At 39.0% G+C, this 22,435-nt stretch overlaps 2 protein-coding genes across 6 annotated transcripts; one reads left to right on the forward strand and one right to left on the reverse strand.

Annotated features, from left to right (window-relative positions):
* Positions 1-9,129, reverse strand: LOC115358319 (kynurenine--oxoglutarate transaminase 3). 5 transcript variants are annotated; one of them, XM_030050240.1, is made up of 14 exons: positions 8,975-9,128; positions 7,456-7,546; positions 7,016-7,077; positions 6,563-6,707; positions 6,089-6,238; positions 5,856-5,942; positions 5,582-5,707; positions 5,312-5,432; positions 3,706-3,782; positions 3,537-3,626; positions 3,210-3,396; positions 2,653-2,726; positions 2,400-2,486; positions 1-2,309 (listed from the first exon to the last, which is right to left on the reverse strand). In XM_030050240.1, the coding sequence occupies exons 2-14, from the start codon at positions 7,543-7,545 to the stop codon at positions 2,253-2,255; spliced, it is 1,353 nt and encodes a 450-aa protein (XP_029906100.1). In that variant the 5' UTR covers position 7,546; positions 8,975-9,128; the 3' UTR covers positions 1-2,252. The 5 variants fall into 5 exon arrangements, with proteins under 5 accessions (XP_029906100.1, XP_029906101.1, XP_029906099.1 ...); XM_030050241.1 differs by having other exon boundaries at positions 9,023-9,093; XM_030050239.1 differs by lacking the exon at positions 8,975-9,128 and adding an exon at positions 7,863-7,943.
* Positions 9,130-13,855: 4,726 nt separating this feature from the next.
* On the forward strand, positions 13,856-21,941 carry lrrc8c (leucine rich repeat containing 8 VRAC subunit C). The gene is made up of 3 exons (XM_030050527.1): positions 13,856-13,968; positions 17,195-17,337; positions 18,982-21,941. Exons 2-3 carry the CDS (start codon positions 17,200-17,202, stop codon positions 21,244-21,246), a joined length of 2,403 nt encoding a protein of 800 aa, XP_029906387.1. The 5' UTR covers positions 13,856-13,968; positions 17,195-17,199; the 3' UTR covers positions 21,247-21,941.
* Positions 21,942-22,435: the final 494 nt, after the last annotated feature.

Genomic DNA, 22,435 nt, shown 5'->3' on the forward strand with positions numbered 1-22,435 from the left:
GCCTCTGCTGCATCTGTTTCCACTGCTTCCCTCTCACCATTTTTGAATTTGAGTTGTTTTAAAAATAGTTGCTCTTGATTTTTATCATTTGTTCAAATACTACGCACAATGCCCTGTCAAAACTGAGTTTACTGCCTTCTCTGAACATACATTATTTTCAGGTGCAGAAAGAACAACTTCATTACTGACAGACTTGATAGATGTCACACAACACCCCTTGATAAAGTAAACACTGCAAATAAGAAATGGTTTTATTCGGTAAATATTCTAAAATTTTATTGTTTAGAATGACATTTCAATAACATGGACTTTGTGTACACTGATTTGTATATACAGGGGATCAAGGCTTTGTAGGATAGATACACTCTCTAGGGCTATATAGAAAAATGAACTTGAACTTACACAGACCTGCATTACTTGTGTGTTTAAAGTACAGCTTGTTGTTCCAACAGCAGACACCAAAGTCCTGATTTTGGAAGTCGCTACTCAATATGTAGGATAAAACGCATTTTTATTGTTATTGGCAATAATGGAGTATAAATTTGTGATACCAAAGTGAGGGTAACCCTTCCCCAAAACATTATTATTCATTTGTACTTCTGCATTTCAAAAAGGTTCAATAAAATATCACAGTACTTTGTAGAGTAAAAATTTAAAGAATAACTTAACACTTGTCACAAAGCAGCTCAGCACCAGATCTGTCTACTCCACTGGTTTATGGTAACTCAAAGTTGGCACACTTTAACCAGAGTGGCAAGTCATTCCAATACTAACATTCATTAGTCAGAGAACCTACAAATGTTAACACCACACCCCTAATGTGAAACCCATACATTTACAATGTTTTGTATCTACTGAGTCAGTAAATAATGCAATCAATAATGCATGAATCTGAATAAGCAGACATGAAAATGAATGCAAACAGAAAATAGTGAGACTATTGATACACAGTATGAGATGACAGATGTGAAAGATCATAGCACCACAGGTAATGTTACCCAGACTTTAAAAAGTAAAAGAAAACTAGGAGCAGTGGTGCATTCCAAGAAGCGGGTTGAATGAAAAGAAGTTTGTTAACCCTGAGATGAGAGAAACTCTGGGTTTTCAGTTCCAGAGAGGTAACTTAAACTTGGGGTCAGTAACCACGGTAACTTACTCTGTGAGTCTACCTGTCCTGTCAATGGCAGGTTTTCTTTAACGAACCCTGAGTTTCTCTCTGTCTCCTCCCTCAAACAGGACCAGACAGGCTGTTTCATGTCCTCACTGATTTAGTCCAAATAAAACTGCCTGTCAAAGGTTTACTGTCTGTCAGAATCAAAATCCTGGTTGGATAATACTTTATGTTCTATTAGTTCTATTAGTCATGTCTTTGAACACTGGTTATTGCCCTTACATTCAGATATTACAAATATTGCATTTATGGCCTAATACACAGTCTGATTCCATCACTTAATCACCCGCTAAAGAAATGTAAGTCTGGTAAATGATGACTTGATGGACAATACTGAATAAAACTTCATTGTGTTCACATATTGACACTTTGCCCACTCTGAATCAGTTTTTTTTTAAATGTGCATTGTCCACATACACACACATCTACATCCACTGGATTAAAATGGAGGCTCTACCTTTTGTCTATATGTTGCTATGGTGAATCATAGTATCGAAGCTTCATTGATGATTTTTTTCCATTCAATCTGCATGAGCTTAATTCAGAGTGAACATACTCAGAGTTGACTGACTCTGATCAGTCAAATATGACTGTTTACAGTCTCAAAAGGCTTTACATGCCCATAATTTTACAACAAACACGATGACACATCCTGACTTAATCTGCATAGTGGGCGAGAAAAAAACTCCCCAAAAAAACCTAGCTGGGGTTTTCTGTAGGGTTTTTGAAGGGTCAGAGTTTGGTAAATATGCTTTCTGGAATACCACGCAGGCCCACTGGTGATCCATTACAAACAAAATATGGGGAACGAGTTTGATTGTAATGAGTTATGGTTATTAGAAAGACTTTGTTGGGTGAGGAAAGTATAAAGGTAGTACAAATACCAGAAAAAAAAGAAAGAAGAAAAAAATGCATATAGCCAGTGAACACATAATACAATTTAACTAAAAACTGTTAGTTACCTTACCCATTTCCCATTTGTGCAGCATGTTGCAGCCATAGTGAACAAATTCGTTCGGTGTTTCACAATTGCCCCAAGCCCTTCAAACTGTACCAAGACCTCTGCTGACATTGCATCACATTATATCTTATTCCACTTTTTCAGGATTTTCTCTGCTGCATCAAGAGTACTATCTTGCTGTTAAGAAAAAGACAGAGAAGTTACATACATAGAACCTGTTCTCCCAAAGTAAATATAATTGAACACTTTCACTGTGTAGCTATTTACCTTGATGAAGCACAAACGAATATATTTCTCAAACTGCTTGCTGGATGCTTCTCCACAGAATGCTGTGACTGGAATGGCTGCCAGTTTCTATACCAAATGCATGTTATGATCAGGTAACAGCAGAAAACAAAACAAAACAAACAAAAAAACATAATGGCTACAAAGTCACTATAATATATAAGCTTTAAGTGGGATCTTCTATGGAACAAAACAGTAGTATTTAAAATAACATACAGACCTAAAATTGTTTTACCTTTTCCTTGATCATCCACTTCACAAACTTGTAGTCATAGGCCTCATTGTCATTCATATGTGACAGATCCTGATCTACAATCAAAACAAAGAGGTGTTCAACTTTGTGTACTTAATTATGCACAATTAAGAAACATTATTTGGGCCACTGAAAGACTAAATAACAGTAGATTAAAAATCTCTTTCTACATAAAGTCCAATCTACATGTGTTCTGTGGATCTGATAAGGCTTATGACCATCTTCCTCAGGGTGTCCTGTGCCGGGATTTCAGGGCACAGTCAGGCTGAGGCATCTCTGTTTTTGTTTTTTGTTTTTTTTTGGGTCTGGGAACGCCTTAGGATCCTCCAGGAGGAGGTGGTAAATGTGGCATTGGAAAGGACCATCTGAGCAGACTTCAACCTGCTATAACTGTGGCCCGGTACCAGATAAGTATCAGAAAATGGATGGATGGATGGATGAAATTATCACCAGAAAATGAGGTTAATTTATAGTAAAGCACATTAGAACATCAACAACAGAAAAACAACAAATAAAGCACCACATGCAAATTTACTCACTGAGAGCTGTGACATCCACGAGCATAAAGTAGCCTCCTTCTGGGATGACAGGAGACATACCAGCCTCCTGAATAATGGTAGCCATGCGGTCTCTCTTGCCTTCCAGTTCTTCTGCGAGTGAGGAGAAGTAGCACTCTGGCTGACCCATCAGCTGATAGTCCCGCTGCAAACCTTGTGCCACAGCCTCCTGCAGTTACACACAACACACACTGACTATGACAAGTCCACAGCCTTTCCAGAAACTTAAATGAATCTAAGTGAAACAGATGTCAGTTTAGCTTCTTTTATGGATTGCCACAAGAATATGCAAGAACCATGTAGACTTGCCTGTAAAGGTGTCGGGCATGTGTACAGAGTATTCTGCATGACGGTCTGAAGGTGTTTTATCAAATGCTCAGGCCCTATAGACCAACCAAGCTAAAAGAAAAAAAACTTTAATGATTAACTATGACTTATAACAGCAACAATATCAATTTTATACCCACAGATTTCTTACCTTCCAGCCAGTGACACTATATGTTTTCCCTGCACTTCCAATAGTGATTGTTCTGTCCCACATTCCAGGCAGAGTGGCTACAGAGAAGGAAAGATGAAAAATGATAGAAAATACAAGGGCATGAAAATATCCTTGAGAACAGTGTAATACTGTTATGATTAGGCCAAACAAAATAATACCCTGGGTTCCGGTTCCTTGTCATTTAAGGGCATGAGTAGGTAGGGAATTTATTTTATTTAATTTTTTTATTTTATTTAGCATTTTAAGGATGGGTAGGGGGGATTTATTTATTTTATTTATTTGTGGGAAGGATGGGTAGGTAGGGATTTTATTTTATTTTATTATTTTTTTATTTTCGGAAACAATGCATGGGTTGCTTTTTAAATATAATTAATTCAATATTTGCATAAGTTACCACCTTTTTAAGAAGTCAAATGGTTACGTTAACGTTATCTAACGCAAGCAACCTAACATATCACATTAACGTTAACTTTAGCATGCCAACTTACCATCAATAGGTAGGTTCCATGTTTACTGCTCTCAGCCAGAGAGAATCCCACCTTTCCTGTACCAAGACTTTTAAGTATGGCGTTACTCAGTTCATCTTTTTTGTTTTGGACACTTCTTGGTGGGGGCAGATGGGTGTATTGTTGGGCTACTATGAGCTTGTCGAATGCGGACGGAGCAGCGTTATTACTAGCAGAGGGAGGTGTCTCTGGCTTGCATCGAAACGCTAGGTACCTGAAGTCGAATACACCCATCACGCCCACCGCCATAGAGCCAAGCTCCACGGTGGGGTTGGAGAGGATGTCCAATGCCATGTCCGTCCACAGATCCCCCCAGTCATGTTTGCCTGCTGCACTTGCAGATCTAGAATCTTTCACTACCTCTGCGAAGGTTTTCTCTTGTAGTCGGATTATTTTCACTGGTGGTTTGCGAGGACAAATCACACACACCGTGCAGAAGTCCATTCTTTCCAGCCAGTGCTGTCGATGGCGCGTGATTCCATGAAGTTATTTTCCGAGTTATGCGGGAACATCACAAATAAGGCGAGTGCAACACAGACCAAAATAAAAGCCCTGCTTAACTTTTGACCAATGCCAAAAAGGTCACACTCGGTCGCATAGTGCCTTTATTTTATTTATTTATTTTATTTTTACACAGAGGCCAATAAAATAACCTGTCTCAGGGGGTAAATGGGACACTCGATCGGGAACTGGAACCCAGAAAAAAATTTTGTCTGACCTTATCTGAAGGTCAGTCCAAGTGTAATGAATTTGCCCAATGTGACCATTTTCATGCCAAACAAAGTTCAGCCCAATTGGTTCCCATAGATTTTTACTCAGGTCAGGTTGGAAAACTTTTGAAATAGCATGAACACCATCAAGTGATACTGATACTCTAGATAGAAACACCACACAAATTATTCAGGCGGCTTGGCAAATCCTTGGGTTGAGACTGCAACGCAACCACTACAGCAACTAAGTGAAACAAGGGAGGAACCTCCATCATATGGATGACACTGATTGGCTAATATCATATTTTTATAGTATGCTAGTATCAGCTGAACTCTGCTTGAGAAACAAAAACATTATTGGCAACGTACCTATTTTGATATGTTGGTGGCCCTTGTAGATGAGCCACTCATACACCTCATCGCTGAAGCACAGAGTGTCATACTTTATGCAGAGATCAGCTATCATTTGCAGCTCATCTCTGTTGAATATCTGGAGAAAGATGACAATTATTAAAGCACTTACTCAAAACCTTCAGTAAAGGTAATGAGACACAAACTTTCAACCTTCAATCAAGCCAAGCCAGCAATTATTTAGATTCATGCACTTAATGAGGACTTTGATGTACACCATGTTCATACCTTCCCAATTGGGTTGTTGGGGGTGTTGATGATGATGGCTTTTGTCTTAGAGCTGAATTTGCTGGCAAGCTCATCTGGGTCAAGCATCCAGTCGGCACTTGTGATGTTTTTCTTCTTTTCAGACTTCTGCAATGTTGCAAAAAAATTATTTTGGGACATATTTTCTGTCACAGTCCATAACAACTGTTAATATGTCAGTGCTGCAAAAAAATGGACAATATATAAGGAATACCATTCACAAATAAACAAATAAATAAAATTGCATAAAACTTACAAGGCGCAGTGGTATCAGCACAGGTTTGGCCCCTGCCATTCGTACCATTGGTACATAGCAATCGAAAAAAGGTTCAATTATGATGACCTTGAGAAAGGAATTGACAGTACACATGAATAAGCTTGTTTATGTGCGTAACCAAGTCCTGAATAATGTAATGAACTCAACTATAAACACTGCAGTTACATGAACAAATGCAAATTAACACTTGTAAGTAAAGGAAATCTCCTTACTTCATCTCCCTCTTCCACCAGTGCTTGCATGGTGCTGAATAGGGAGCCATAGCCCCCGACAGTGACCAGTATTTCTTTGAAGGGATCAATCTGGTGTCCACAGACCTTCCCATAAACCTGAGAAAGGGCCTTCACCAAAGATGGATGACCCTTTTTAAATGAAAAGGATAGATAAGTTGCAATCTATGAGACACTGTACATAATTGACTTCTTCTGTAGTAAATGAACAATAATGTGATTTATTTATTGTGTTCTCTTATTGGTGGAGCCCATCCAGACTGCAGGTCAACCAAAAAGGAGCTGCAAGGATTTGTCTTCCTCAAGGACACTGAGGCAGTGCATTGCTTGGGTTGTTCTTTGGAGGGACAGTAGTTCTAACCTCTAGGCCACCCTACAGCCTATTTCATCACTGAATTATTTTAAGATGATTACGGCTATCATAAAGTTACAGATAGTACATTGTGTGAATCTTACAAAGCCTCTTGTGTACTGATTCATCCTGTCCACTGATGCAGCCTTCGCCAGTGCCTCTGTGACATAAGAAGGTGGAGGAATGTCTGGATAGCCTTGGCCCAGGTTGACAATGGTTGGGTCTGCTGCCACTGAAGTGAACGCCACCCTGAAATGAAATAAATCATTGTTTGTGGACTGCACAAAACTAATTTTCAATTAACCGTCAATAGAGTTTTTATCTTACACAGGAGCGGGCAAAATCTTATCAGAAGGACCACATCTGGTTTTGAGAAGATTACACTGTGGCCTTTATACTATACAATAATTAGGACTATAGAACAGTAAGATGATAAGAAATAAAGAAGAAAGGAAGGCAAACTACTTCATCCTCGTCACCTCCCAACTTAGCCAACAGAAAGAGAGAAAGAAAGCTTTTAAATACAGGCAAACAGTTTAATTTATCCTTACGCTTACCAGACATTCTTATCCAGGCCCTCAATTCTTTTGGAGTGTTTATGTCGTGATGCCATTGTACACTGCAAAAACAAAAACAAAGAAACATTACAACTAAGTGAACATTTTAGTAGGTGCATGGAAAGAGTGCTGATAAAAAAAAAAAAAAACTGCACCTGGGCTGCAGAATATATTGTTTCACAACAACATCACTAATGTGCACATACTCAATAGTCACATTTCGGAACATGCGATTTCACACGAGGCAAATTAACACAAACACGCCAGGCTACAACTTTTTTGCTGCTTGACAAAAAAGGAAAACACACAAGAAAACTACGAGAAAAGTCTGTCTGATAAAATCACAATTTTATCCAATTTAAGAATCACCATATGTATCATCACCAAAGTGTTAAGAAGAATGCCGGCACTGAACTCATACGTCTGTTAAGTAATCTTACCTGTGAAGTACAAAACCTTCTTGTACAGTTTTCCCGAAAGGAATGACATACAAACTTGTAGGAATTAAGGATTTGCCGTGATATGTTCATGCTGCATAGAAACAGACAGACCAGGAGCAGAATAAAAATTATTACGTTTATAATGATCAGCTATGCTAATTGGTGGTGCACTACATGTGGAACTGGTAAGAATGGTGATTGGTGGTGAAAAAGCTATCCTAATCCTAATTCTCAGCCTATGCACTCCAAAACAACAATAGCCAATTAATTGACTTAACAGTCACAGAATGTATTAGGATGACTATTTTATTAATAGGTTTCATATGAACCACTACTGCGGTACAAAAAATTAAACAACTCAAACAGCAAGTCTCTGGACTTATGTATATCTAATTTAGGGTCCTTGCCATGAAGTTTGGGAGCCCCTTGCCATGACACTGGCTGTATGTCTGATGAGGACAATCCTTTGGAGTGCTGTCCTAGCCCCTCAGCCATAGGTAGGAGCCCTTTGCCTGACACAAGCACAGAGACACCAACCTTGTACAAGACCTTGACATTTTGGAAATTTGCCAAGTAGGTCAAGTTTCATTGTGTTATGTACATCAGCCTTTGTGATAGACTCACTGCATTGCCTTCTTGTTCAAAACAGGTAGAACATTTACATGGAAATACACATTTTGATACACTTTTGATACAAACTATGTAAAGAGGGCGACTGAAATGTTAGTCTGTACATGTATTCTCAACTATTTGGTCGAAAATGCTAGTTCAGTGCAAGTGTTTTTACTGCAGCAAATTATTAAAGCAAAGTTGAATTTACAGTTTATAGCTGCATGCTATAATTTAATGACCAGTATAGTGTAGAATAGTGTAAATTATATTCAGCAAAAACTTTCTAGCTTCTGGAAATACTTCTGCCACACTGACTGAACACTCAGCTATGTGGTGTGAAAATGCATTAGCTCTCTCTCAATATATATATATAGATAGATAGATATAGATATTATGTGAGTATAATTTTTTTTTATTATTATTCACATTTCTACTCGAGGTTTAAATTAAATCCCATTAGCACTGCACCCCGGACACAAATGTCACATCAATGACTGTGGTGTTAACAGCTTACAACGGTAGATGGCGGTAGTGAGCTATCATTAGAGTCTGGTGGACAGTTAAACTACAACCATGAGACATTTTGGGGACATGAACAGTCACTGAATTTACCCTGTACGTATTGGAAAACCACAGAGTGCCGGTTAGCTACATTTTGACATCTTGTTATTCACCCTCGGAAGATTTGACAGCACCACGAGGAGTCAGCAAACCCAGTTCATGCTCTTTCCCACGAAACACATTAGCATTTTCTAGCTAGCTATCGTTAGCCAGTAGCAACATGTCAACTGTGGCCGGTTATGGTGTTTCGACGTCGCCACATTCATTGCGGTGGCTGCCTGTTTAGCTTTCATTTGCCATGGACAACAATGATAACAGCCGCCACCGACTCATTACGACCACGTACCATGCAGTGACAGAGGTTAAGGCACCCGGGTCTGCACACTGAATTTACTTCTTGCGGGATGGAGAGACGGCGACGAAAGGCAGGAGGAGGAGACAACGGCGACGGGGGAATGCGATGCTGCCTTTGGGTGCTGTCGGAAATGTTGCTATTACAGATGACTGACCCAACTGGAATTTTCTGGGTCTTTACTTGGGTGACCGAGACGTGCTTGTTTTTAGGGAAAATGAAGCAAAGGCATTGAATTGAACAGAAAGATATATGATGTCAAGAAAAAGCTCAAAATGTAAAATAACCCCCCCAGCTGTTTCATACAAAATTTGTCAGTTTTTTTTTTATGAGCATTTGCACGTTATCATTTTAGCACCACTGTGTCACAATATCCTAAAACAACCATCATAATCTTCTTTATAAATAGCCTAATGAGTCACAGATTTGTTTTGATAAATCAATTTGAACTTAAAGCATGTGGCTGCTGTCTTCTTTTTGTTATGCTGCCGCAGCACACATAAGCAACAACCACGCCGAAACTAGGCCATTTTCGCTCCACAGCCCTTGACTGAGGCTTTCAAACTGGGCACGAGAAAATTACGAGGAGCCCATGAAGGCACCGTTGACCCCAGCTGTATCATTTGGATCAAATGAGTTTTATCCCCACCTCCAGCCCTGGCCAACCAGCATGGGCATGGGCTGGGGCACGCTGTTTCTGCCCCTGCTGCATGATGTTGTTTGCCACAGTAAATCGTAGCTTAATAAAATGGCAAACATTAGGAAGTAACCGGCCCCATACGTTTTTCCCGTCTATGAAATGTGTATAAGGCAATAAACAACACTGGCACATGCCGTGTAATAATCACTGCCGGTGACACCACATTGGCTCATATGCTGACCAAATTATTGCTATGAAATGGCATTTCTCACATTTCTTTGGCTATGAGAAAGAGCATTTGTAAGGAGACTGTAGACAGTATCTGTGTCAATTGTAAGTTTTGATTACATTTCACACATTTGAGTTTTTCATACTTGTAAATTTTTAAATATATTTGTTATAAGGGAGTGACCTATTTATTGACATCAAATGACCCAAAAGACATTCAATTTGCAATAGAGGTAACATATATAAAAAAAAATTTAAATAAAAATATAAATCCCCCAAAACTCTGGCAAGTAAAGCTGCAAAGTTGTCCCATGCTGTATTTAAGAGAGCAGAGCCCACTGGAGGGCAATATTGGTTTTGGTTCTTGAATGACTAAAGGCATGAATGAAAGTGAACAGGTATTATTTTGCGCTCAACATCTGTTAATGAGATTGATTTAGTCTGTCAAGCTCTGTTGGAAGGCTTGTACCAAAGGGAATACAGTAAATGGTTACTGAGACATTAATTTCTCTGCCAGGTCTGTGGCCATTGCATGGATATAATAGGTCTACTGAATCAGCAAAAACAAAACATTTACAAAACTAGGTCAAGGAGCAGATTTTTTTTTTTTTTTTTTTAGCTGTACTTATGTCTCTTTCCATTAAATATCTGCGTGATTCACTGCATGGAGAACACACACACACTGACCAAACATTAGACTATGGTAAATTATCACCTTTGATGGGTCATCCTTGTTTCTAAGGTTCATACTGCAATATTTTGGACATCTATCGACTTATCTAGGTAAAATATAAGGTAAATATAAAGATAAGAGACTATCTAGAGTTTTGAAAAGTATGGACTAAGTGAACTTAGAAAGAGGTCAAAAGCAATAACCTGCTGGACTTGTGTGTGTCTCTGTGTGTGTTTTGTTTTGTCATTTCAGTGGCTATCTTTCTGGCTGTCAAATTTCAGTGCTGCCTCTCTAGCAGTGAAATTTTCCAGGTTAGTTAACATTATATTTATCTATATACAGCTAAACTGGCAAGTGCAATACTCTTTATACATTATATAAACTGCAAATATTAAGCAAATAAAATATATTATTTTGTACATGCATTGTCATTAGATAAGTGAGCTATATTTGGCCAGTGGCATACTTCCCCTCTTTGTTGTAAGCATCCTTGTTTCCTTCACTGTAGTGGTATTGTTATTGAAAAGCAAAGCACACGCAGCTGTATGAGATTTTCCCTCCTCTGACTTCCATCTAACTGAAATGTATTGGCTTTATATCTGACAAAACAACACTTATGCACAATTACGGCTCCTCAGATAGTTGTAAAGCTGTAACAAGCAACCTCAAATTCATTATCACCTTCCTTTTTGTAAAAAGTCAGCTTCTCTGGTGATGGTGCAAAGTTGAGGGGCTGTAGTCTGGTGTTAGTACAATCTGCCATTTCCTCCTAACAATAATAAAAACTTTATTTGGACAGATCAGTGATCTTTGAGGCTGTTTGTGGTTTAGGCTGTTTGAGGAGTTTGTTCCTGCTGATCACTGTGAGCATGGAAACACATCAGATGGAGCAGGAGAGGACCAGCTGTATGAAAACAACTGCTCTTAAAAAAAAAAAAAAAAAAAAAAAAAGTTTACACAGGACTTCACAAGCAAGATAAACCAAAGACACAGAAACAAGGTTACCAAGGAAAAGAGAGAAAAACAACAGAATCCAAACAGAATAAATAATCAAAATGTAAACACATAAAAGGTTAAAAAATTTTTTTAAGGCAGTAGAATCTGATCATTGATAAATAATCAAGCCAGACCCACTCAACAGATGACTGTGAAAATTAATTAAAAAGAAATGTAGATACAGTTTAGTATTAATCTATAATTTTGAAAAAAGCTACAGCTCACTAGAAAGAATATTTAATTTCCACAAACTGATGAAGCCGTGAATTTCAGGCCAAGCCATGAATTTGTATTGTTGTAAGTGAAATCCTGCCAGCGGATAAGTAAATGATTTTATCCAATGTGATGATTGTGATGGTGCTCATAACTGTGGACCCTTTTAGAAACTTTGCAGATGCATCACAAGATTGTTTCTGTCTCATGTCAAACATTTTCAAATAATTCCTCTGGTCACATGGTTTCATGTCTAACTGAACGGTGCTGAGTTGAAATACCTCTACATGCTGATCCACAAACTGGATGTACAAAAATATGTATATGCATGCTCTATCATATGAACAACACCTCCGGTTGCCATGTTCTTACCTTAAGCTGCAGACTACTTCCAGACTATTTCTTCCCTTATACTATCAACTCCTTAGCAATCTTGATATTCTCAAACTGAGACTGACTTCTAATGTAATTCCTTAAAAGAAGCTCACAGCTTGGAAATGTGAAGTCTCCTGTCAGTGAGGGCTGTGTGGCAATCTAGAAGACAAATTTTACACATTAACCAGACCTCAGACTGGTGGATCTTCAGTTTGTTTAACTGGAGTGAAGTTTATTTATATGTACGTATATTTTGTCAGGATATTACCAGCTTTAATTAGGGCATATTCTGTTCAGAATATGAAAGCAAAGCATTCAAGCACAAACCAAAGCGATTTCAACCTGCCTGTTCTCCCTACAGAAACATTACCTAGACAATAAAGACATAAAATGCAGGAAACAAACTCAACACCATTGAAATTACATTAGTCATGCTTTGAGGTTGAAAAACAAAAGCACTGTAGTACTGAAAACACTGAAGTTTGAAGAACTTCATTTAGTGACACATTTGCTGGATACCCAGACAGCTTTTGCACAGTGTGCTATGATCCGGACCTTGGTCACATCTTCTATCACCAGTGAAATTAAAACCATGACGAGGCTCCAGATCTTGAAAGCGGCCCGCACTGCTTGTAAGATCTTTATTTCTTTTCCTCCCTTATAGTTGCTGGCACCAGTCCCAAAGGAGCTAACTATGCTTGTAATTAAAAAGAGAACATTTGAAATCTTGCCAGCAGTTTGGTCAATATATAGGGGCTGCAGGCAGAAGGCTGCGGAGTGAACTGAGTGGTGAGACTGACTCTCAAGCAGCAGGATCATGGCTGAAGACACTGTGTCAGCAAACATCTGCTCTGCTGAACTGTCCCTGAGCAGGACACTGATCCCTGCCAGCCACAGTGGTGACGCCATGGTATCATTTCCTTATGGAAGGCACACACAAAAGACAATTTCCCTCAGTCAGTCAGCAGCATTGTACATTCATTTTGCAATACATTTCATCCCACGTAAGAGTCTCTTGACTTAACTTTGAGCAGCTGTTAGAGAAAATGTTTAAAATGAAAGAAATTCCTGTCTCCTAAGTCATAACAGTTTGCTACTGGTGCCGCACACTGTGTCAACCAGTCTGAAAATCCTCCTGTCTAATGGAGCACTGGTTCCCCCCAAAACTTAAAGAGGGATATTTCAGAGGGAAGAGGATGACACGGGCAAATTGGACGGCGAGGGAGCCAGCAACTACTTGAGTTTTACCCCAAATTATTTATAACACTGCAGAGGATAGAAACTGCAGCCTTCCTTATGGTATAAAAAGTATGGTACAAACAAACCACCATAAAGGTGACTGATCATTAGCATTACCAAAAAAAAAAAAAAAAAAAAAAAGCAACACCAAAAGGCCCATAGGACAATTTGATGATGGTGATGATGATTCTAATTCTAATTATTATATTAAAACAATAACTAAAAACAACAACAACAATAATGCATTTAATATGAATCTATACTCACTTTATTTGTGCTGTCAGATCTCGTTTTTTTAATTGTTTATTTATTTCTTTGTTTGTTTACCCGCTCACTCACTCAGTCACTCACTTTTGCTCAGTATGGGTAAGTACGGGTATGTAAGACCCCTCATTAACAACTTTCTATCATCACTAACAGGAAAAAAAAAAAAAGTTTCTGTGGTCCAGAGCTGAAGTCCACGCCCTTCTGGCGTACATGCCAGCATTAGTCCGATCAAGGATCCAGGAAGGCTGACGGACATAACGGAAAACAAGGGAGCGCACAAAGACATCATGATCCAAAATCCCATCGCCTGAAAACCGACCGGTCAGATTCACAGCTCGGGCTGCTGTCCAGCGCAAGGTAAATCATTAGTATGTCAGTATTGAGATGTTGACCTTCTTGTTGAAAGCGCTGTTATGCTCAGTGCTCCGACAATAGATAGGTTGCCCTACACTCGGCGGAGCTGAAATGTGCAACTACTCGCTTCTGTGGCTTAAAAAGATAAATCACGGTAGTCTGATGGTTACAAGAGGCGTCATAATCTATAAACCGCAGTCTACAGTCATTGTGAATAGGAATGTATTTGCCCAGGAGTTGTTCACAGACCCGGAGTGCATCTTAAATTTATCCTCACCGCTTAAAGGGGAAACTCGAGCCTACTGGGTAGCCAAGTGATAGGATAGCCAATATTAAGTAGGGTATAATAATCATGGAATAAAACAGTTTTAAGTTGTTCTAAAGTTTCTGTTTAACAAAAAAAAAATCTACAATATGAACACCATTGATTGTAGACATTTTATCTTACAGTGTGTGTGTGTGTGTGTTTGTTGCTTCCTCGTAACCCTAATGAGACAGGATTTTAGACAGGATTTTCCATCCCTGGGGTTGGGTGTGTTCCAAACATGAATAGTCTGCTTTTGGATATCTGAGATTCACAAAATTTCCTGTCAGGAAGTGACATGGGGTATGGCCTGCTCAGCTCAGTGGTGGCTGACTCATCCAGTGGAAAGAAGTAATTTTCTTCAATACCAAAGACAGTTCAGATTGCCAACAGTGTACAATAGCCCCATTTTACCTGCATAACTGCTCAATTGTTTAGGTTGCATAGCATAAACTAATGCTCAGTTATTTGAAATGTTTACTTGAGCCATTAATAGACGGTTTGTGTAAACATCCCCTGAATAACAGTCCTTCGCTCTTCCTGTTTGAGTTAGTGTAATGACTTTGATCATTACAGATTTTTTAGTGACAAACTTAAAGGGGCTGAGAAAATTTCAGTCCTCGCCCCTGCTGCACTCCGATGCTGCATCACTATAACAGACTCATGAATGGAGTGACCAAAATTCATAATGTTAACAGCCAAAATTGTGTGTGTGGATGCATCCATGGTAAGCTATTGACAATGCAGCCTTCTTTTTGGCACTGTGGAGCTGCAGATGATACAACTCTTGAGTATTGTAAAGATAATATTAAGAGTATCAACATGGTATTGCACAAATAATCTACCATAATGGTTTTAATGAAGTCTTGCACAGTAGCATATATATTATTAAAGAGATATCATTAATGCAAATAAAACATTTTTCATTTAGGTGGCCCCTTGAGTTTGAATGATAATGCAATCAACCTCCTGCTTGGTTCGCTTACAGATGTCGGAAACACGATACCTGCAGCACCAGTGAGCAAACTGTGAAAGGTGACCATGAGGACAGAGCGAACAGGGCAGCATCAGTGAATTTAAGTGATGAGTCACTGTACATGACAGAGCTATCATGGCGGTGATGTTGGCAAGGGCAGGTTTTTCACTGTTAGCTTTTTAATTTAAGGGATCAATAGTAGTTATCTATACTGTATGTAAGTAATGGAAAGAGTTGGAACCCAGCTTCAGCCACAGTTTCGCTGATTTTTTTTTCTCTTGTCAGTCAATATGCAGCTCCATTACTAAAGAGTGAGCAGTTTTTGAGGTGACATGGAGACTCAGTATATTTGCTGGCTCCTGTTTTCCACTGAGCCAGTGCCAGGAGGACCTCCAGAGGGAGCTGGAATGAGGACCTTGTGTATTTTTGAGTCTTGATTTAAGAGTGCGTTTTACAGAGAAAACCATTCATAATAAAATTGCTGTAGAGCACACCTTTTTTTGTAAAATGAATTGAAATTGGGACTGGTGAATAGCATCCAATGGGCCTGTACGTGTATGTTGCTATTGGTGTAATCTGTCCTATGTGATGCGAATAGGCTACTTTGAAGTTAAGGTGTTATTATATGACATGCTAATACAGGGATCAGATATTGAATGAGTAGTCATACTGGACAGTGATAACACATTGGTGGCTATGACTACCTAATCAACATCAGGTCACAAAGTGAAGAATACAAGAGCAAAGGAAAGGACAAAGTAAAGAAAATAGGTTGACTGAGCATGGAGAAAGGCATAGGGCCATATTTAGAGTTAATGTGCATGAATTTAGATAAAAGATAACTATGAAATGATGAAAAAGGAATCTATAGCTGCCATGCAGATATTATAGGTTAGGAAGGGAAACATGTTTGATTGTCCAGATTAATAGTCGTAGAACAGTGTTTTGTCTGGATAGGCGTGGTATTCTGTCGGATATCTTCTGCAGCCAGCATATTTAATGATAAGAATAATTCACCAACCATGTAACACCTTAGCTCTTTCTTTGCAGCTGCTATAGGTTTATATTCACCATCATTTATCGCACTGTAAATTGTTGTCTGTTGCATAATAAACCATAACAAGGCTTTACTATTTAGGCCATATGCATTGTAGATTTGATATGAGCCCTTATTTTGTTGAGGTTTGCAGGATCAAGGTTAACACTTGAGGGTAAGGACAAGAAAAAGTTATTTTGTTTGTTTGACCTTAGGTTTGACTTTTGGGAGGCTGTCAACAAAGGGGATTGATGGTGTAAGTGTTACTTGAGTCTGAATTTAAAGGCACAATCAATCCTTTCATTTCTCTGATATTCTAAATTATAATCTTTGTTATTGTGCGGACTTTTTTCCCCAAATGGGCTTTGCAAAATTATGAACAGCCTCTGTAGTGACAGCAGCATGACCTGTAATGTTGAAAACCTGATATACAAACAATGCAGGTGATCCAAAGGAAAGACAGGCCAACATTTTCAACTGATTGATTTATTTTTGTTTGTTTTAATGATAGCGGTAGTAATAACAGTAGTACTTAATCTTCCACAACTACTACTAATAATGATCATATTAACCCTAATAAGGAAACTCTTTGTACTTGCATTTGTTAAATAAAAGCTGAGGTGCAAACTAAACCTACCCAGGCGTTGGCAGGGATTTAGCATCTTGGTCAGTGACACTTCGTAAGGACGGATGGCTATATTGTAGTGGAGTTTAAATCCAGGTGCTGCCGTTTAAGAATGTTCTTACCAGTAGTACACTCTAATTGTCTTCGTTGTTACTTGCACTGAAAACATAAGTCAGACCAATTTCTTTTGAAAAGGTGAATTTAATGGTAATGCTAGTGTTTCACCTCTCGATGGACAAGCCATGTTCCCATCTTGTTGGCACGATTTTGAAATTTTTCTCCCAACAGGCATCATGATCCCTGTGACGGAGTTCCGGCAGTTCTCTGAGCAGCAGCCGGCGCTGCGAGTACTGAAGCCGTGGTGGGATGTGTTCACCGACTATCTCTCTGTTGTCATGCTCATGATTGGTGTCTTTGGATGCACCCTCCAGGTCAGTAGCACTGCTCCATCCATGCTGCCTCTATTTTGGAGCATACATCAAGTGAATTGGCTGTTCTAGGTTTCTAGATAAGTACCCCACTCTCCACCAATGAAAGAGTGTCAAGACATCCTTTGCCTGATCCTGGCATCAGGTTCGGTATTAGTTTTTAAATGAAAATTAAAATATATTTTACTCTTGCTCCTGATGTAAAGAGCAATAACTATATGTATCATAACTTTTTGTAATGGTTTCTAATATAAATAATTCACCGATTACTTTTTCCTTTTTCACTCCAAAGACCTCATATGAAGAGAAACAGAAATGTCATTATGCTGATTAATATGCCTATATACTAATGGAAAAGGAATTTAAACTGTTAACATGCCTCTGGGATAAAGGGGGTAAAGCTGTTATTTTCTCCAGTATCCAAAATCAATTTGTTTCTCTCGACTTAGTTTAAGTTCATTGATGGATCATCAGATTTGTTATTGCAATTACTGCTCTGTCCCCTGTAGACACCCGCTCAGACACACTTGCAGCCTTAGTCCTTGCACACAGGCAGGCCTATGTGGAGAAAGGGAAGCATTCAGTGCAGCAAGAGTTTACCAGTGGAAACTTTAAGCCACCAGCCCCTTTTAGTAAACATCAGATTCCAAACACGAGTGGCAGGTCAATTCACTTCCTTGACTGTGTGCAAAAGGAACGTTTTTGGCCGCTGTAGAGCTCTGTTGTGTAAACCCTGGAAGTCATACCAAAAGATTTTAGAAAAAAAAAGGATAAGAGAGAAAAACAGGATATTTTATCATGGTGCAAATATCCTTTGTTTTCCCTGCGGGTTTAGTATCAACATCACAGTGTTTGGAAATGATTTAATAGTTAGTAAATAGAATGGGTAAGTAGTTTTGCCAGCCATCAGATAATTATGACAAGTTTACTTTATGAGTTGCATGGAGCATCATCAACACACTGTGTAGTTCAATTTCTGCATGGGTTGGAATTAAAAGAGCTGCTGTGTACTGGTGTAAATGCAGCATTTTTTGTACCAGCAGAAGTTTTTCCAGCAGTTTGACATTAACATTCCTGCATTTAGAGTTAACAGGAGAGACACAAAGAGAGTCATAGTTTGTAAAAATTCTGCTGATCTGCTCTTTAGAGACCTCAGCAGTCCTGACTTTGCATTTTCAATCTGTGATGTGCTGCAGCCCAACTGCGTTACACCTCCCTCAGTTAATGCCACTTGTCAGGAAAAAAAGGATTTTACACTTTGATATTGGAAGAATGACTCAAAGTAACTTAATAAATTTTATTTTAAGTAAAATACTCTATATTTGAGTTGCTGATTTATTTATTTTTTTTTTTTTAATGTCAGATCAATGCATACTATAATGTGCCAAGTTGAGCAAACTATAGCTAAGTACACAAAATGGCTCTTTCTCAAGCCTGCCACAGTTAAACTGGCTGTTTTCTATAAAAAAAATTAAAAAAAATAGCTTTTCACAATGAATCATCTGTTTAGCTTTGTTGTTTACATTATCACACATTGCACACATAGCACAGAAGACATTTGTTGATTAATGATGCCACCTTGTGGCTGACACTATATCCTCCCAGTATTTGTCGTTTTGTTTTAAGGATGTTTTTATCTCATTTTAGGTCATGCAAGACAAAATCATCTGCCTTCCTCAAAGAATGTCATCACCGGACCAGAACATCTCTGTAGAAGACAGAAGTAAACCTGAACCGGAGTCAGTGCTAAACTTGCAGTCCCATTACTCAGCTCTGCCAAAAGAAATGAAGGGCCTGAAAACTGATCTGGATCTTCAGCAGTACAGTTTCATCAATCAAATGTGTTATGAGAAGGCTCTCCATTGGTATGCTAAGTATTTTCCCTATCTGGTTCTTATACACACTCTAATTTTCATGGTGTGTAGCAATTTCTGGTTCAAATTCCCTGGCTCTAGTTCTAAAATAGAGCATTTTATTTCCATCCTGGGCAAGTGCTTTGACTCTCCATGGACCACGCGAGCCTTGTCTGAGGTTTCTGGAGAAAATCCTGAAGAAAAAGACCATAAAAAGAACACCACCAACCGGTCCAACATTAATGTCCCTCCTGGGGAAGGCAATCTGGAGAAGACACAGTCCCTCCGGTCTATCCCAGAAAGGATTGTAGTTGACAAGCCAACAGCAAGTGCTCTTGATAAAAAAGAGGGAGAACAAGCCAAAGCTCTTTTTGAAAAGGTAAAGAAGTTCCGTTTGCATGTTGAGGAAGGGGACATCCTCTATATCATGTATGTTCGCCAGACTGTCTTCAAGGTGCTCAAATTTCTTCTGATCATCGCGTATAACAGCGTTCTAGTGTCTAAAGTGCAGATTACAGTAACTTGCAATGTTGACATCCAGGACATGACAGGCTATAAAAATTTCTCATGTAATCACACCATGGCTCATCTGTTCTCTAAGCTCTCGTACTGTTATTTGTGCTTTGTGGTTGTCTATGGATTAACAAGCCTGTACACCTCCTACTGGCTGTTTTACCGCTCACTGAAAGAGTACTCCTTTGAGTATGTGCGACAGGAAACAGGCATCAACGACATACCGGATGTCAAGAATGACTTTGCTTTCATGCTACACATGATTGATCAATATGACCCTTTGTACTCAAAAAGATTTGCAGTTTTTCTGTCAGAGGTCAGTGAAAACAAATTAAAGCAGCTCAACCTCAACCACGAGTGGACTGCAGAGAAACTGCGGCAGAGACTGCAGACTAATGCCAACAACAGACTTGAGCTTCAGCTTTTTATGCTATCTGGGCTTCCAGACACCATCTTTGAAGTGACAGAGCTCCAGTCACTCAAGTTGGAGATCATCAACAATGTCACTATTCCTGCCTCCATCTCTCAGCTTGAAGACCTTCAGGAGCTGTCTCTTTACCAGTGCTCTTTAAAGTTGCACACGACAGCTACCTCCTTCCTCAAAGAGAACCTGAAAGTCCTTCGTGTGAAGTTTGATGATAGCAGGGAGCTTCCAAACTGGCTGTATGGCCTGCGGAACTTAGAAGAGCTCTATCTCACCGGATCACTGAGCCCCGATGCCTCCAAGAATGTAGTTCTTGAATCACTGCGTGAGCTGAAGTGTTTGAAAACTCTCTCCCTTAAGAGTAATTTGACCAAGATCCTACAGTCTATTGTGGATGTTTCAAGCCATTTGCAGCGGTTGTACATATATAATGATGGCACTAAACTGGTTATGCTCAACAACCTGAAAAAGATGACCAATCTGACAGAACTGGAGCTTGTGCGTTGTGATCTGGAGCGCATTCCACATGCAGTCTTCAGCCTCACAAACCTGCAGGAGCTTGACCTGAAAGAAAATAACCTTCGCTCCATAGAGGAAATTGTCAGCTTCCAGCATCTGAGGAAACTCACCTGCCTCAAACTGTGGTACAACAGCATCATGTATATTCCAGAGCATATCAAAAAGCTTGGCAGTCTTGAGCGTCTCTACTTCAGCCACAACAAGATTGAGATATTGCCCTCACACCTATTCTTATGCAACAAGCTGCGCTACCTGGACCTGTCCAACAATGACATCCGATTCATTCCCCCAGAAATTGGAGTCCTTCAGAGTCTTCAGTATTTCTCTGTCACGTGCAACAAAATTGAAAATCTTCCAGATGAGCTCTTTTTTTGCAAAAAGCTCAAAACGCTAAAACTTGGAAAGAACACCCTGTCCATACTCTCACCAAAAATTTCCTACCTGCTTCTACTGACACACTTTGAGCTCAAAGGCAACCATTTTGAGGTCCTGCCACCAGAGCTTGGTTGCTGTCGGGCCTTGAAACGCAGTGGCCTTATTGTAGAAGATGCACTGTTTGAAACATTGCCTTCAGATGTCAGGGACCAAATGAAGGCTGAGTGAGATGCCTTATTGTAGCCAAAGTGCCAACTGTTCACTTTGTCTAGTAAATCATAGCTTATGCTTTATATTATCATATTATCATACTGAAGTATTACACCAAGCTATTGTTTTTGGACGACTGTTAAGACAAAGTTATGACTTTGTTCAAGTTTACTTAATGGAGGAGAAATTCCTTATTCATTTAGTTGTCACATCCACTATGGCTGTTTTCCATCTTGGGGACGTCATCAACAGTGGAGTTTGCTCTTGTTCAGCCACTGTTATTAATTTTATCACACTGTTAAGACACAAGTTGTTAAAGCACAATTATTGTCACTGTCATTTATGTGTGAATGATTTTTGAATGAAAATATAAAATGAGAACCTCAATGAAGTGTTGGGCACTCGCCCAGTGCTATATGGGACAGATTGTATTACCTTTAGAGAACCTCTTGTTTTGCTTAGAGATAATAGAGACACTATAGTTGCAGTTCACATTCATCAAGAACAGCAGCAGAGGGAACGCAACAATATAACAGGATACCTAAGTACATACAGTATCTTGTTAAAGAAGTCTATGTTATAGATAGATTGTATTTATGGAACAGTATATTAAAATCTTAATTCATGCTGGTATTCATCAGTTCTTGAAATGTATATAAGAAGTATTACAAATACGTATTTTTATAAACCCTTTTTCATGTTGACAAGCAATAAAAAAACACACAAGCATCTGATTTATTTTTAGTTCAAATGTCTCTGTATGAGTGTCTTATTGTTGGTTTTGTGTATGTTTGTGTGTTTCCCAGTAGGTAATTTTTAGGGATTACCTAAAGCCCCCCTAACAATATAAGGAAAAACGTATTAGTAAAATGCCCATTTGACCTGCATCTGGAAAATTATACCTGGATTTAGTGACTTCGTCATACTGGATTATGAAGACACTACTCCTGCTCTCTAAAAGGACGGGGAAAGATAAAATTCATATCAGTGTAAGGTATTTTTTGTAAAAAGCTTTCATGCCTATGTTCCCTTTTCTACAAAGGCTACCCCCTTGCTCTGAAGCAAAGCAATCAGGAGCCTCAGATGTTTCTCAATTGTTAAAAGCACTTTTGCAAAAATTAAGCTCCTTTTTATGTACAGCACATCCACAGCAATATGTTATTAACGTCAGTTGATGTTACATGGGTTTATTAATCACTTAAATCAG

This window comes from Myripristis murdjan, chromosome 4 (genome assembly GCF_902150065.1).
Source record: "Myripristis murdjan chromosome 4, fMyrMur1.1, whole genome shotgun sequence".
Taxonomy (NCBI): Eukaryota; Metazoa; Chordata; class Actinopteri; order Holocentriformes; family Holocentridae; genus Myripristis; species Myripristis murdjan.